Source organism: Chlorella variabilis (genome assembly GCF_000147415.1).
Source record: "Chlorella variabilis unplaced genomic scaffold CHLNCscaffold_2, whole genome shotgun sequence".
In the NCBI taxonomy this organism is placed as follows: Eukaryota; Viridiplantae; Chlorophyta; class Trebouxiophyceae; order Chlorellales; family Chlorellaceae; genus Chlorella; species Chlorella variabilis.
In genome coordinates, this window is record NW_005435086.1 from 790,556 (window position 1) to 805,982 (window position 15,427).

At 68.0% G+C, this 15,427-nt stretch overlaps 5 protein-coding genes across 5 annotated transcripts; 3 read left to right on the forward strand and 2 right to left on the reverse strand.

Annotated features, from left to right (window-relative positions):
- Window positions 1–1,450: 1,450 nt before the first annotated feature.
- On the forward strand, window positions 1,451–1,745 carry CHLNCDRAFT_15464 (hypothetical protein; the record flags this gene model as incomplete). The annotated part of the gene is made up of 2 exons (XM_005851080.1): window positions 1,451–1,557; window positions 1,670–1,745. Coding segments are annotated over 2 exons (183 nt in total), but the record flags the coding sequence as incomplete, so codon positions are not given.
- Window positions 1,746–2,503: 758 nt separating this feature from the next.
- CHLNCDRAFT_19008 (hypothetical protein) lies at window positions 2,504–4,954 on the forward strand (the record flags this gene model as incomplete). Its single annotated transcript, XM_005851081.1, has 7 exons — window positions 2,504–2,745; window positions 2,862–2,958; window positions 3,079–3,264; window positions 3,426–3,640; window positions 3,776–3,880; window positions 4,060–4,147; window positions 4,352–4,954. 7 exons carry the CDS (start codon window positions 2,504–2,506, stop codon window positions 4,952–4,954), a joined length of 1,536 nt encoding a protein of 511 aa, XP_005851143.1.
- Window positions 4,955–5,274: 320 nt separating this feature from the next.
- Window positions 5,275–6,989, reverse strand: CHLNCDRAFT_137746 (hypothetical protein; the record flags this gene model as incomplete). Its single annotated transcript, XM_005851373.1, has 6 exons — window positions 5,275–5,451; window positions 5,589–5,945; window positions 6,097–6,243; window positions 6,350–6,529; window positions 6,646–6,778; window positions 6,901–6,989. The coding sequence occupies 6 exons, from the start codon at window positions 6,987–6,989 to the stop codon at window positions 5,275–5,277; spliced, it is 1,083 nt and encodes a 360-aa protein (XP_005851435.1).
- Window positions 6,990–9,225: 2,236 nt separating this feature from the next.
- On the reverse strand, window positions 9,226–11,106 carry CHLNCDRAFT_56689 (hypothetical protein; the record flags this gene model as incomplete). The annotated part of the gene is made up of 6 exons (XM_005851374.1): window positions 10,828–11,106; window positions 10,594–10,686; window positions 10,352–10,419; window positions 10,117–10,202; window positions 9,613–9,965; window positions 9,226–9,474 (listed from the first exon to the last, which is right to left on the reverse strand). Exons 1-6 carry the CDS (start codon window positions 10,975–10,977, stop codon window positions 9,226–9,228), a joined length of 999 nt encoding a protein of 332 aa, XP_005851436.1. The 5' UTR covers window positions 10,978–11,106.
- A 138-nt stretch (window positions 11,107–11,244) lies between these two features.
- Window positions 11,245–13,965, forward strand: CHLNCDRAFT_33793 (alpha-tubulin; the record flags this gene model as incomplete). The annotated part of the gene is made up of 9 exons (XM_005851082.1): window positions 11,245–11,365; window positions 11,625–11,677; window positions 11,834–11,960; window positions 12,154–12,468; window positions 12,592–12,840; window positions 13,013–13,146; window positions 13,255–13,563; window positions 13,717–13,754; window positions 13,871–13,965. Exons 1-9 carry the CDS (start codon window positions 11,333–11,335, stop codon window positions 13,963–13,965), a joined length of 1,353 nt encoding a protein of 450 aa, XP_005851144.1. The 5' UTR covers window positions 11,245–11,332.
- Window positions 13,966–15,427: the final 1,462 nt, after the last annotated feature.

Below are 15,427 nucleotides of genomic sequence, written 5' to 3' on the forward strand. Positions count from 1 at the left end.
TGAGTTGCTGTCCTCCAACTTAGTTCCCACTGTTGCCGCCGTCCTGATCACAGGGGGAGGGATGGCGATCAGTCGGTGAGAGCAGGCACGACTGCAGATTCCTGGATGAGCATGGCAGGTCGCTGGGAAGGTCTGGTAAGCGGTATTGCAGAGAGGAGGTGTGCCTTCCTATCTTTTGCCAGCTGGGCAGCGCGAGCCTTTTGGCCTGCCCCATCGCTCATCGGGGGCACTCCTCTCACCTGGTGTAGACACAAGCAGCTCGTTTCTGTCACCCACCTGAGTCTGGGAGCCCATGGCGGCCGCAACAATTCTGGAACCGCCTTTCAGCGAGCTGCAGGCCGCTCTCAACAAGAAGGCGACCTTTGAGAGTGCATGCAGCCAGCTAGCGTCGCAGCCTGACGTCCTTGCGGCCGGCTCCGAGGGCAGAGCTCTGGTGGCTCGGGCGCGCACGCTGCTCCGGTCGCGGTGCGCGCCGCCCGCCGCCGCTCTCCGCCGCCTTGCCATGCTGTTGCTCTCATCCGCCACGACCCCCTGACCTCTTCCCCCTGACCTCTTCCCCCTGCAGATTCACGGGGCGCCCCTTCTGGGTGGCCGGCCGCCAGCTGTTCCGCTCGGCGCAGGCGCAGGCCGCTGGCGACGATGCCTTTCGCCGGGAGCTGGAGCTGTACATCCAGGAATGTGACGAGTACCTCGGAGATGCGGCAGGGCCCTCGGAAGCAGCAGGGCCAGTGGCCGGGGCAGGATCCAGCGGGGTCACCGCCGCCGACAGCGCCACCGCCGCCCTGTTTGCCAGCGTGCCAGCCCCACCAGCGCCCGGAGGCTTCCTGTTTGAGGGGCAGCTGTCTGGGGAGGGAGACGGGGCGGCGGCGCCGCGGCCCCAGCCCCGCCTGCTAGACCTCCTGGGCGGTGCCTTTGCCCAGCAGCTGGCGGCAGCGCAGGGGCAGCAGGGCGGCGACGAGGGCAGGGCTGACCAGAGCGAGCAGGTCAGCAACCAAGAGCCGGGATCCCAGCAGCAGCAGCAGCAGCAGCAGCAGCCGAGTCTGGACGCGCAGCAGCAGGCCGTGGAGCTGCCCCCGCATGTGCTGGAGGCAATAGAGCGAGAGCTGGATGCCATCGCTGTTCAGATCATGGAAGAGACGGGGCAGCAGGCCGCGCAGCGCGCCCCACCGGCGTCCAAAAGGGTGGTGGCATCCCTGCCCAAGGAGCACCTGACCGCTGCACGGCTGCAGCAGCTGGGGGGCGCAGGCACGCGCTGCCCGGTGTGCATGTGAGTGGCTGCTGCTGCGGGTATGGCCCAGCGCCCTCGCCTGGTGGCGCACGCCGGTCTGCCAGCAGCCGGCGACGGTCCTCCAGCCTACTGCCTGACCACACCGCCTGGCCGCTGCCTCCGGTTGCTTTGCCCCTGGTGACCCCTGCTGCTCATGGTGCTGCTCCTTGCTGGCGCAGGGATGAGTTCAGTGAGGGCGACGAGGTGCAGGTCATGCCGTGCTGCCACAGCTTCCACCCGCCCTGCCTGGCGCCCTGGCTTCAGACCAACAACTCGTGCCCGACCTGCCGGTGAGCGCCTGTCACATGGTTATTTGCCACCTCGTGCAATTTCTGAATCCATTTGGATAGATGGTTTAACACACCGCTCGCTCCTGCCCTGCCCCGCCTCACCTCTCTGCAGCCATGAGCTGCCCACCGACGACCAGAAGTATGAGAACCGGAAGGAGCGGGAGCGGGTGGAGGAGGAGGATCGGCGGGGGGCGGCCAACGCGGTCTCCCACAATGACTTTTTGTACATCTAGCCATGCCCCGGCCCCATGCACAGCTGCGAGTCCTGCCGACCTTTGTCCTGTGCACTCTGCCCATCCTTGTAAATGCCATGGGGCCCTCTGCTCAGCAGTAGAAGGAGGTGCACATATAAATGTTGCCGGTGGCCATTCGCATTTGCTCATGAAGGAAGTGCTCATGTGTTTGTCCTCGGGGGGGCGCATACCACGACATGCCCGCCGCCCACCCTCCCGCCAGCTGGCCAAGTCCCATGTGCTCCCATACGCTACCAATCCTCCCCGGCCTTCTGAACTGAATTGAATACTTACCACCACAAGATCTGCCTTGACGTCTCAAGGCCCCCCTGCGTCAATATACGAGCGATTGCTTCACAATTCGCGTGACCGAGCCTTTCCCGAACTACAAGCAGGCATTTGGGATCTACTGGTAATCCTCGGTTGGTGGCATTAGCCTGCAGCATGGGAGGAGCGGCAGAAGCAGGCACCCCGCCCCAGCAGCGCCAGGAGGCGTGGGAGCCGCTGCAAATTGAAGGCTCGGGCTGGCAAGAGCCCGTTTTTGCACTGGATGACGACGAGGAACCGCTGCTGGCAGCTCCTCCCGCCGGCGCCGCCGCCTCGGCCGCCAACCCACGGCTGCACAGAGCGGTCAGCAAGTTCACAATTGCCACGGAATCGGAGGAGGAAGGCTGGAAGGTCTACCAACACGAGGCGTGGCGGTGAGTGGCTGCATGCTCCTTTTCCTAAACAACCACAGTGGCGTGGATGATTGGTACCCGACCATCTCCTCCTGCTCTGCCGCCTTGCTATGCCACCCGTGCAGGATCGCGCAGCTGGCCGGCCCCATCATCGTCTCCCAGTTTATGAACTTTGCGCTGAACTTGGTCTCCGTCGCCTTCATCGGGCGGCTGTCAGAGGAGAAGATGGCGGTGGCTGTGCTGGCCACCAGCATGATGAGCGTGACGGGCTTCAGGTGGGCTCCCCTTGCTGTGCTGGCGCCAGCAGCGGCTGCCCTCCTGCCGTGAACGCCGTGGAAAATTCCAAGGACGCATCGCGAGTCGGCCCTGCCTCGCCCCGGCCCGCCTGCAGCGTCGTGATGGGGCTGCTGGGTGCGATGGACACGCTGTGCGGCCAGGCGTGGGGAGCCAAGAACTTCCGGGCGCTGGGCATCACTCTGCAGAAGGCGGTGAGCGGCGACAGCCCCGGCTCCGCGGCTGGTGCCAGTCCCGTGACGTCGTCGGCTTCAGCGCAGAGCACTGATGCCTGCCTGCCTGCCTGCCTGCCTGCCTGCCTGTACCGCCCGCAGGTCATCACCACCCTGGCCACCACCGCCGCCATCTGCGTGCTGTGGGCCAACATGGAGCCGCTGCTGCTGGCGCTGGGGCAGCAGGAGGACATCGCCGCCGGCGCCGCGCGCTACCTGCTGCTGTCCACCCCCGCGCTGCTGCTGGCGGGCATGTTTGAGTGCCTGAAGCGCTACCTGATGGCGCAGGTGGGAGGGGGTGCTGCTGTGGGCCGAGTCCAGAGCTGGACTGAGGCAACGCGGTGGTGCCGCAGCAATGCTCTCTGCGTTGGGTTGACCCTAATGATGCCGGAAGCACCGCGTCGTGGGTTGAGTGCCCAGCGCTGCGCTGCCTCCCGTGCTTGGTGCAGGGCTGTGTGCAGCCCGTCACCGCCGTGTGCAGCGTGGCGCTGGCCCTGTCGCCGCTCTTCAATTGGCTGCTCATCTTCAAGCTTGGGCTGGGCATCGACGGCGCTGTTGCCGCCATGGTTGCCAACAACGCCACCATGCTGCTGCTGCTGGTGGCGTACCTGGTCTGGCACGAGCGCCGGCGGATAGGCACGGCGGAGCAGACGTGGCATGGCTGGTGAGCGGCAGCAATCCAGCTGCCCTGCTCTCTGCTCTGCGCTGAGCGCTGCCCTGCGCTGCCCGAGCTGTAAGGGGTGCACCAGCGCAGCCATGCCCAGGCCGCAACTCATGCACCCTCCCTCGCTGCCCGCAGGTCTCGGGACTGCCTGCAGGGGCTGGGCACTTACTACAAGCTGGCTGTGCCCTCCACCCTCATGGTCTGCCTGGAGTGGTGGGCATATGAGCTCTGCATCTTCATGTGAGTGCCGTCCCTCAGACGCCGGCCAGCGCCACGGCGGCAGCGGATGGGCTGCTTGGGAGCAGGCCGGGGCGCGCCAGCAGGCAGGCAGGCGTCTCCACAGCTGCACAGCGGCACCCGCGGACTCGTGTGTTGCTCACCCGCCCCCTGGCATGCCGCCCACCCCCCTACATGTGCAGGGCGGGGTGGCTGGAGCAGCCGACGCTGCACGTGTCTGCCATGGGGGTGATGCTGCAGGTCTCGGGCCTGGCCTACATGTTGCCAATGGTGAGCGGGATGGGGCCGGGGCTGAGGCTGGGCCGCGATTGTGGGCAGGCCCGCTGCTGCGCCTTGCGGCCGCTCTGCATGGGACGCTCTCGCAGCGGCTTGATGGCACTGCTCGAGGGCACGGCAAGGCCTCCCGCCGCCCTGCCCGCTGATGCCCTGCTGCTGCTTCTGACGGCCCCCACGTCTCACCCGCTGCCCCCGCAGGGCCTGTCCTGCGCCACGTCGGTGCGCGTGAGCAACGCGCTGGGCGCGGGCCTGCCCCACGGTGCGCGGCGCAGCGCCAACACCGCCACCGCCTGCACCGCCTGCACGCAGCTGCTGCTGGTTGCGGCCATCCTGCTGGGCCGGCACGGCATCGGCGCCCTGTTCACCAACATACCCGAGGTGGTGGCCATGTGCGCTGCCACCTTCCCGCTCATGTCCGCATCCATGTTTGGGGACGGGCTGAACTGCACTATCAGCGGCGTGCTGCGCGGCGCGGGGCGCCAGGAGCTGGGCGCGCTGCTCAACCTGGGCAGCTACTGGGGCCTGGGCCTGCCCACCGCCTACCTGCTGGCCGTGAAGGGCGGGCTGGAGCTCAAGGGGCTCTGGGGCGGCCTCATACTGGCTACCTCTGTGCAGGTGCGGGCCGCCGGCAGGGCTCAAATTATGTTACTGTATTGGACACCCGGCCGCCTGCCGTCCTGCGCTGCCCCCCCCGGAAGCTGCTCGATGCTGGCAGCGCTGTTGCTGGGCGCTCTCTCCGACTTTCACCCCGCCTGCGTGGCCGCTCCACCCTGCAGGGCGCCATCATGCTCTTCGTCCTGACACGCTTCAACTGGCAGCGAGAGGCGCAGCGGGCAGCCGAGCTCTTGGCCGCCAGCGGCGGCAGCAGCGGCGGGGCCGGGTGCGGGCTGCTGTGCGAGGACAGCGCTGTGAAGCTGCACAGCTCGCGTGACGGGCCCGCCCGCAGCGACAGCGCCCACGCCGCACGCGGCAGCCCAGATGTCGAGCGGCAGTGAGCAGGGGTCCGCTGGGACCTTGTTTCATCAGCTTTTTGTTGTACTCCTGATGCTACCTGTGTTGCATACTCCAATACTATCTCTCGGCATGCTCTTTACCCATTGTTTTGTCATTGCTAAGGCGGCCTACCCGGCGTCACCCTGGCTGCCACCTAGGGGAAGCTCAAAGCTGTGCTGCACCTCCCGCCAGTCCCCGCCCTTGTCGTCGCGATACCGCTCCCGCAGCTCGCCCCGCCCATCCCGCCACACCGCCAGCACTGCCTGGCTGCGGGTGCCGAACAGGCCCTGCCCTGTCTCAATCGGCTGCATGCCAGGCGGGCGGAAGACGACCAGGCACCCAGCTCAGAGCGCCACCAGGCGCCCAGCAGGCAGCACCACACACGCAAGGCAGCACGCGCCGCACGCGGCCCGCCGCCAGCGCGCCGCGAGCTTGCCTGCACAAAGATGCCGCTGGCTGCTGCCTCAAACTCGTCTCCCAGCCCTGTCTGGGGGAGCTTGGCAGGGTCCCGCTCCAGCAGCCGATCATCTGACAGCAAGGCAAACAGCTGCTCCCATGGAATGCTGGTCCTGCCGCCGCCACCGCCACCGCCGCTGCTGCTGTCCTTCCCACCGCGGGCCCCGCCTCTGTCGCCACTCTGTTGGTCGCTGCCGTTGCTACATGCGCCGCCGCCAGTGGTGCCGGCTGCATCGCCACCGCCACTGCTGTCCTGGTTCCTGCCGCTGCTGCTGCTGCTGCTGGCAGCGCCAAAGGCGCCCTGATCCAGCAACCTCTGCAGCTGGCGCCACCCCTCGTCCATCTGCAGTTGCAGTGGGTGTGGGTTCCGCAGCGATCCAGCCAATCAGGGGATAGCGGCAATCCAGTGTCTCCCGTGGCTCTGCCGGCACTGGCCAACTGAAAAGTGCTCAACAGGTGCGGCGGTGAATGACAGCCTTCCCAGCGCTTCCCACCTTTGGCCAGTGTGCGTCTCGCAGCCCGTTTGTGATCGCATGCAGGCCGGGCGGCAGCGGCTCGGGCCGCCCGCTGCCCCTGTTGCACAGGTAGGCCATGCGCTGCTGCACCAGGTCGGCCACTACCAGATTGAAGCCGGCATACGCCTGCAGGAGCAGGCAGGCAGGCAGGCAGGCAGCTCACGGTGGAAGCAACTCGATTGGGGGGGGATGCAACCGGCGCCCCTGCCTCTCCCGCCTGCGTCTTGCTCACCTCCCCGCCGTGCAGGCTATGCAGGTAGCGCTTCGGCTCCGCCCCGCCCCTCACAAACCCCACAGGCAGCTCGCCGCGGCTGGGGGTGCCCAGGCGGAAGCTGTCCATGGTGCCGAGGGCGTGGTTGGGCTCCCCCTTGCCCGCCGCGCCTGCGCCAGCTGCGCAGGGCGGGTCTCGCAGCTGCATGACATCCCAAGGAGCAAAGTGGGTAGGGGGCGGCAAAGGATGCTGGCAGGTGGAGGCAGCAGGCAAGACACTCCTTGCAAGCGCACAGCAACTCTTCTGTCTCTGCGCACCTCTCGGAAGTTGGTGAGGAATGCCGCCCGCCCCGACTGCGTGCCGACGCACATCCACGTGCCACCCGCCACCAGGTCTCGGCCGCCAAGGATGCGTTGGTCGTTCTCCCAAAAGTGGCTGGGTGCGGTGGGCCTGCAGAGGGGGGCTGCAGGCTTGGCTGGTGCTGCCTCGCGGCACCCGCCGCCTGCCGCCAGCAAGCCGGCTCCGGCGCGGGTGCGGCACGCAACGCGCATGCTCTGCCTGGCCTCGCGCACCTGTCCAGCTGCTCGTCACGGTTAAACAACGCACAAAGCAGCAGGTCGGGGGTCTGCGGGTGTTGCCACGCAAAGTAAGCTATGCACATCGTGAACGCATCTGCCGAGAGCGTACATGCCGTGCGAAATGAGTTTGAGGTCTCGGGGTCTTCCGAGTGCCTGGTCAGCAGCGCCGCCGCCTGGCTGGCGGCCACCTCGCCGCGGCCCGTCCCAGCGCAAGGTTTGGGGCACTGCCGTGACCTGGTGCACTGTGCCAGTAGAGGATGAGTCATTTACAAAAATTCATCAACAGCAAATAAATGGGAGAGTGCAAAATACGAGCTCACGAGCTAGCAACAGGCGGACAAGCGACCACCACGAGTGTGTCAAGGCTTCTTGGCTGCATCCTTCTTGCCAGACACCCGGAAGCCCTGCAGGTGCTCCTCTTGCAGCGAGGCGGCCCGCCGGGTAGCGGCCTCTCCGGTGAGCGGCAGGCTGGAGGACCCCACCGCCGACAGCTGGCGTGCCGACGGCCTGCCCAACCCGCTGCTGCTGCCGCTGCGCCAGCCCGTGGCGTGGTGCATGGATGGCGCCGCCACCGAACCGCTGCCGTCACTGCTGAGCCCGCTGGGCTGGCCGTCATAGTGCCCCGTGCTCTGCCAGCTGTCCAGGCCGCTCAGCCCCTGGCCCAAGCTGTGCTGCCCCTCGAAGCCGCCCTGCTCGCTGCCCGCCGCCGTCTTGAAGCTGCACCACTCCTCTACCTCGCTGCTGTGCCGCAGGCGGCGGTTGGGTGGTGCGCCCGCGGCAGGCGGCGCCCCTCCAGACACGCTGCCTGCGGCGCTGTCGCCGCCGCTGGTTGCGGTGTCGTAACGGCTGCTGGCCCAGTTGGCATTGAGGGAGAGGGCGTGCAGCACGGCGGCCAGGCTGCTGCCGTGGCTGGATGGCGCGTCTTGGATGAGGTTGGCGCTTCCGCTGCCGCCGCCGTCGTCGCCTGCTGCTGCTGCCCCGGCGCCCCCTGCCTCCGCCTGGCCCCGGCCCCGCTGCTGCTGCTGCTCGCTGAGGTCCACCAGCGGCAGGGCTGAGTTGAGGGTGGTCATCTGGAAGCTGCCATAGGAGGGAGCAGAGTCGGAGCCGTAGTCTGCCGCTGCTGCAGGGGAGGTGCGCGCGGCTGGCAATTCTCCCGCTGCCACCGCCGCGGCGGCTGGCGAGCTGGCAGCGGCATCCGGCGGGGCTGCCGAGGCACCCGCTGCTGCGGGCGGCGGCGACACCGGCGCCTGCTCCGTGGGCTGCTGCCGCGGGGCGGGGGGTGTGCCAGGTGGAGGCAGGCCAAAGCGTGGCGTGCCGCTGCTGTCTGGAGGGCCCGCATCAAAGGGCGAGGGCGCAGCCATGAGGTGTATGCTGGACTGGTGGGCAAAGGCCTCCCACCTGGCAGCCGCCTCCTCAGGCACCAAGCTGCCCTCGGCCTGCTGCTGCTGCTGCTGCGGCGGCGGCTGCTGCTGCTGAGAGGACGAGGCCCGCGGCAGCGTCACGGGCGACCACTGGGCGGGAGCCGAGCCGGAGCCGTGGCGGGATGTGTCGTGGGGCGAGTAGGCTGACAGGGCCTGGCTGAGCTGCGGGTCCAACTGCACTAGGTCGAGGTCGGCGGCGACGGAGCGATCGATGCGCACCTTCTGCGGTGGCACTGCGGCAACAGCGCGGGGGCAGAGCGGGGAGGCAAGCAGGCATGCAAGTGAGGGGAGACACACGACTGCGAAAGCAGGCCAGGCGGCAAGCACGAGGGGGCACCGGCGGGAGCGGCAGCGGGCTGCGCCAGCAGGCACGGCTTTTCCGGCAAACGGCAGGCAGCGGCTCGCTCACGTGACTCCAGGTCAGGCGTCGCTTTCCAGGATGCCCAGCCTGCAGGCACGGCTTTGCCGGGAGGGCCCGCTGGCACCTTGGGCAGACGGAAGCTGTTGCTGAGCGACCGAGCCATGGTGCGGGGGGTGAGCGGCCCGCGGCGCTCGCCCCCTGCCGCCGCTGTGGACGCCGCTCCCGCCGCCGTCTGCTGCGTCGGCGACACCTGCTGCTGCTGCTGCTCCTGCTGAGCGCCTGGCGGCGCGTCCAGGGGCGGCGTGGGGCTGCTCGCGCTTTCTTCCAGCGCCGCCTGCGCCTCTGCTGCCTCGACGGTGGACTGGCTGGCGAGCCTGTTGACCCTCGTCACCGCCTCCATCACCGTCTCTGCCCCGTTGATCTGGTCCAGCACCCGCAGCTGCCGCGCGCTCCACGGCTTGCTGCACCGCCAGGGGGGCGCAGGCGGGCAGCCCGGCAGACAGGCAGGTGCATCCGCTCAGGCAGCAGGCGATGGAGTCAAGGCCAAGGCCAGCAGCGCCCGGCCTGGCTGAAACCTGTTGCAGCCACGCCCATGGGCCTGTGACACTGAGAACCTGCCCGCCCCACCCCCAGGCCGCCCGCCCACCTGAGCGCATCGGTGAGCAGGTCGTGCAGCACCGGCTTGCTCCACTGCGGCACCTCCTGGCGCAGGTAGTTGACGATGTCCTCAAAGTCGCCCATCTTGAGCAGGGCGGCCTCGCAGTGCGACACAATGCCCACTGCCACCTGCGGGGGAGCGGTGGGAGGACGCCCATTCATAGGTGCGCAGGGTTGTTTGAGAGGCAGCGCGGCCGCGCCAGCTTGGTCTTGTGACACCGGGCGAGGTCAGCGTGCGGCGCGGGTCCAAGGCTGACAGCGTGGAACCGGCAGCTGCAGCGCGGCGGCGCGTGCCTTGAGCATGGGCGAGGCGGCGCCCTGCCCCGTCATCAGCACATCCACCACGCGCGCCGCAAAGTGCAGCGGGAAGTCGGCGGCGAAGCAGGTGAGGAGCCAGGAGGAGGCGTAGAGGACGGGCAGCGCGGCGTGCGCCTCCAGGTGCGCCGCCAGCCGCGGCGGCAGCAGCTTGGACAGCTGCCAGAGTCGGATCTGGAGCAGCGACATGTCTGGCAGGTACATCTCGCGCAGGCCGCGCTGCCGCATGAGCAGGCTGAGCGCCGCATACGCGTCTGCCTCGCTGGGCAGGTAGGTCAGCAGGAGGCCCACCAAGAAGTTCATGCCTGCGGGAGGGCATGAGGGAGGGAGCGGCGGGGTCAAGGCAGGAGCGGTTGAAGCATGGCATCACTGCGGGGTGCCCTGGCTAAAGGCTGACCCAGCGGGCAGTAGCATGCAGGCGAGGGGTCTGGCTTGATCTGCAGCGGCGGGCCGCACCCTGTGTGTAGCCAATCTCGGGGTCGGACAGCGCATACGCGCGCAGCACATTCAGCATGGCTTTCTGGCCGGTGGGCGAGGACAGCCTGCAGGCGGGATCCAGGGGGCGTCAGGCCTTGAAAGCGTGAGGCGGCCCCGGCCTGGCCAGCTGCAGTGCTGTGTCACAGGCAGTGGGAGGGCAGGGCCATGCGGGAGCACCGGCTGGAGGCAGGGGCTGGGCAGGGCAGGGCCCCACCAGGTGTGGCCAGGGAAGGTGCGGTGCGTGTCCTTATCAATCTCCGCCAGCACATCCGGCGACAGCTTCTGCAGGCGCAGGCAGGCGGGCAGCATCGTCAGCTGGATTAATCGGGGTAGCCCTTGCCTATTCACAACTTTAATCAAAGTGGTCATCCCCTGAATCTTCACACACACACATGAACCGCACAACAGCCACCACCGCCGTCCACCCACGCCCGCCCACCACACACGCCCGCACACCTCAAACAGCAGGTCGTAGTATTCCCCTGCCGACGGCGTGGTGCCATCGGAGGCCTTGCGGTGCAGCTGGCTGAGCCACAGCTCGGTGCGCATCTGCAACCGGGGGAGAAGGCCAGGCAGGTGTCGGGCATGGGCCGTGGCCCAGCACACAGCCGCTCGTGTAGCCCTCCCAGGATGCTCCCCAGCACACCCCCAAGAGCCTGCACAGCTGCCCATGCCCCTCTCTCCCCTCACCTTGACGGGCACGTCGAAGAAGACGGTCTTGCCGACCTGCAGGTCCACGGTGGTTCCTCCGTCGGCGCCCTGCACCCCCGCCACGCTGCCGACGACGTCAAACACCTGGGTGGCCAGCCAGCCCGCCAGCTCCACCAGGCGGCCGGCCATGGGGCCAAGTGGGGGGCGTGCAGTAGATGTAGGGGGTGCCTCGGGTGCAGCGGCCAAGGAGTGTCCTCTCGAGTGATCAAGTTCCAGGTGCCGCGGGCTGCCCCCCAGCTAATCCTGGCCCAGTATGCACCTGCCAGCCGATCCTGATGTCCGCATGACAAGCAGCGGGGCCTGGATGGCCGCCGTGCTGTGTGCTGCGCTGCGGGCAGGCCAAGAGGGCCGCAGCCCACTGCTGCCGCCATTCTGCCGCTTCTCACCCCCGGTGTCGTTCCAGACCGTGTCTGGCTCGACTCCACCCCCAACCAAGCCTTCCCAACCCCCCCGAAGCCCCCAAGCCCAACCACCGCCCGCAACCATGCGTGAGGTCATCTCCATTCACATTGGGCAGGTGAGTATAATGCTGTACGCCGCTGCCGCGGCCTGCAGACGCTGATCACGCCGGGCTGCGCCCGCCCCGCGTTCAAATTGACCGCCCTGGCGGCCTGACCGGGGCTCGGGGGCGGCCTGGCGGGGCGCCGCGGGCCATGGGCGGCAAATTCAGGGGCGCGAGGGAGCCGGGGGCCCCGCTGATCGCCCCTTGGGCCTCGCCATCCCAACCGGCCTGGCACAGTCAACTCACCTCTTGGGCTGACCTGCGCTCCATGCAGGCCGGCATCCAGGTCGGTAACGCCTGCTGGGAGCTCTACTGCCTGGAGCACGGGTGAGCGGCGGCGCCCCTCCCGCCCGCCCGCCGGCCGCCCTTGCACGCGCCTGCGACAGCCTGCCTGGGCTTCCCCTTGCACGCCCTGCCTTGCCTCTTTGGCAACTTTACCACCTCCTCAAAATTCCTGCTTGCCCCCACTCCTGCCCCCCGCAGCATCCAGCCCGATGGCCAGATGCCCTCCGACAAGACCATCGGCGGCGGCGACGACGCCTTCAACACCTTCTTCTCCGAGACCGGCGCCGGCAAGCACGTGCCCCGCTGCGTGTTTGTGGACCTGGAGGTGAGGCAGGGCTGCAGGAGCTGCAACGTGGGGCTGTGCAGGTTCTGGGTGCTGGGAGGTTTGACCTGCTTTGACCATGCATGTTGTGCGTCCCACCCCGCCTTTCTGCTGCTGCCCGCATGGGCCTGCGAACTCCCGCTGCTGCCGACACTGACCTGACCGCCCGCGCCTGCTTTCCCTACTGCGCCTGCAGCCCACCGTGATTGACGAGGTCCGCACCGGCACCTACCGCCAGCTGTTCCACCCCGAGCAGCTCATCTCCGGCAAGGAGGACGCCGCCAACAACTTTGCGCGCGGCCACTACACCATCGGCAAGGAGATTGTGGACCTGTGCCTGGACCGCATCCGCAAGCTGGCCGACAACTGCACAGGCCTGCAGGGCTTCCTGGTGTTCAACGCCGTGGGCGGCGGCACCGGCTCCGGCCTGGGCTCCCTGCTGCTGGAGCGCCTGTCGGTGGACTATGGCAAGAAGTCCAAGCTGGGCTTCACCGTGTACCCCTCCCCCCAGGTCCGTGGTAGGGTGGGGGGCGGGGCTGGGAGAGGTCGGGCCTGGCAGCAGTGCCTGCCATGGCCACGCACCAGCGAGCTTGCCCAGCATGTGCTGGCGCTGGGTCCTCACCTGCCCCTGCAGGTCTCCACCGCCGTGGTGGAGCCCTACAACTCGGTGCTGTCCACCCACTCCCTGCTGGAGCACACCGATGTGTCGGTGATGCTGGACAACGAGGCCGTGTACGACATCTGCCGCCGCTCCCTGGACATTGAGCGCCCCACCTACACCAATCTCAACCGCCTCATCGCCCAGGTCATCTCCTCCCTTACCGCCTCCCTGCGCTTCGACGGCGCCCTGAACGTGGACATCACCGAGTTCCAGACCAACCTGGTGGGTGCTGCGTGGGCTGGTCGGCAGGGCATGGGAGCAGCCTGGCAAGGCTGCAGCGCACCTCTGGGGGCCGCCTGCTAGATGGGAGAGCCACAGCAGCGACAGCTGGCCAGGCTCTTATTTCGCTGACACCTGGTGGTGCTGCTGCCACACCTGCTGCGCCCGCCTGCAGGTGCCCTACCCCCGCATCCACTTCATGCTCTCCTCCTACGCGCCCGTGATCTCCGCCGAGAAGGCGTACCACGAGCAGCTGTCTGTGGCCGAGATCACCAACTCCGCATTTGAGCCCTCCTCCATGATGGCCAAGTGAGCGCGCCTAGGGACGCACGGGACAGCTTGCTGGGTGGAGCTCTGCTGGGATTTAGGATGCATGGCTTGCACAGCAGGCTGATCCCCTCGCCTTGCCCCCCGCAGGTGCGACCCCCGCCACGGCAAGTACATGGCGTGCTGCCTGATGTACCGTGGCGACGTGGTGCCCAAGGACGTCAACGCGTCTGTGGCCACCATCAAGACCAAGCGCACCATCCAGTTTGTGGACTGGTGCCCCACCGGCTTCAAGTGCGGCATCAACTACCAGCCCCCCACCGTGGTGCCCGGCGGCGACCTGGCCAAGGTGCAGCGCGCGGTGTGCATGATCTCCAACTCCACCGCCATCGCCGAGGTCTTCTCCCGCCTGGACCACAAGTTCGACCTCATGTACGCCAAGCGCGCCTTTGTGCACTGGTGAGCTGGGGGGGCGTGAGGCGGGAGGTGGGAGCTGTGCCCGGCGGTGAGGTGGTGTCGCCGCCACTGGCGACCGAGCGCTGACCCAGCGCTGCCAGCCTGCCTGCCCTGTCCCCCTTTCGAACCTGTCTCGCCTCCCTTGGGCATCTGCAGGTATGTCGGCGAGGGCATGGAGGAGGGCGAGTTTTCGGGTAAGGGGGATGGCGCCATGTGCGGTTGTGGGGAGATGGCGGCATGGCGGCGGCGGGCGGCAACTAGCGCTGCCCTCACCTGCCCCTCACCCTCCCCCGTGTGCTCTGTCCTGCAGAGGCCCGCGAGGACCTGGCTGCCCTGGAGAAGGACTACGAGGAGGTGGGCGCCGAGTCTGCCGAGGGCGACGACGACGCCGAGGACGAGTACTGAGCGGCAGGGCGCTGAGGCGGCGGCTGGGTGGCGGCGGCACCCACCTTGTGCCAGCCTGCTGAAGCGCAGCGGCCCTGGCCCTTCACCTGCCCCGCCCCGACCCTCTCGCTGACACTGCCTGGTTAGCCTGACCCTGACCAAATTGTGATGTAAAGTGACCCCACGCTGTGGAACACAAGGCAGGGGAGGCGGCAGCGGTGGCGCCAGGTGTTGCCAGCGACGCAGCGGAGGCAAAGCTTGGTCTCTGGTGGGCATCCCTGCGTCTCTGGCTGGCAGCGCCTCTCCATTGTAGAACTCATCCCCTGCCCGACCTCCACGCCGCTCGCAAACACTGCCGCCGCCTCCCAACCCCACCGACACCACCTCTGATTTTACCGCCTCTCCCACTGCCATTGCCTACCGCTCCCCACTGCTGCCGCGACAGGTTTACAGGGCACCCCAGCGAATTCACACACTGGCTGGGCCAGTCACGCCGCGCTGCTCCCGTCAGGCGGCCGCCCCACCTGCACCCGCACGCCGTTGGGCAGGTACCGCTGCCCCGGCTGCCGCACCCGCTCCCCTCTCTCGTCAAAGAACCTGCCGCCGCGGATGATCTGCGGCAGCCCCGCCAGGATGCGGCGCAGCGCCTCGGGCGGCGTCAGGTACTCGATGCTGGTGCCGGTGCCTTGCACGCCGCGCACGCGCGGCACCAGCGCCGTCGCCACCGTCTCGGGCTCCTCTGCCAGTGCGTTGAAGAAGCGGCGGGCGGCGGGGGTGGAGTCGCGCAGCAGCAGGTCGGTCAGCAGCATGCCTGCAAGGGCGGGAGGGAAGGAGGGAGGTGCGATGAAAGGAAGCAGAGGAACGGCAGGGTTGCCACATCCGTTCAGCCCAGCGGCTGCTTTCAGGTGGAAGCACCCAGGCCCCTCCATGCGCCACCCACCCGGTGACAGGTTGTGCACGCCGATGCTGGCGATGCCCGCCTCCCGCAGCTCATCCTGCAGGCTCTCCGTCATCTGCGTCAGCGCCCGCTTGGTGGCCTTGTGCGTCACGGCAGACTTGGTGAGCTGCGGGGGGGTGGAAAGGGCACAGCCTGGAGGTGGGAGCTGCATCTTTTGAAGCGGTTGAGAGGCCGACAGCTGGCGCCAGGCGGGTTGAGGCTCAGGATTGCCCCGCGCATGGATGTGCACCGAAAGCGCACGCCCACCTTGGCACCGAATGCGCTGAAGCCAAAGTTGAAGATGTGATACGCCGGCTGCTCGGCGGCGGGCTGCTCGCGCATCAGCCGGATGGCCTGCTGGGTCCCCAGCAGCGAGCCCACCACGTTGCTGCCCACCACCCGCACCACCTCATCTGCCTCCACATCCGCCAGCAGCCGCTTGGCCGTCACTTCTCCTGCAGGCGTCACGAGGCAGGGGCTCCACAGGTGTCCTGGCCTTGCTGGAGTGGCCAAGGCAAGTCACCAGCAATACATCTGTGGGGCGGT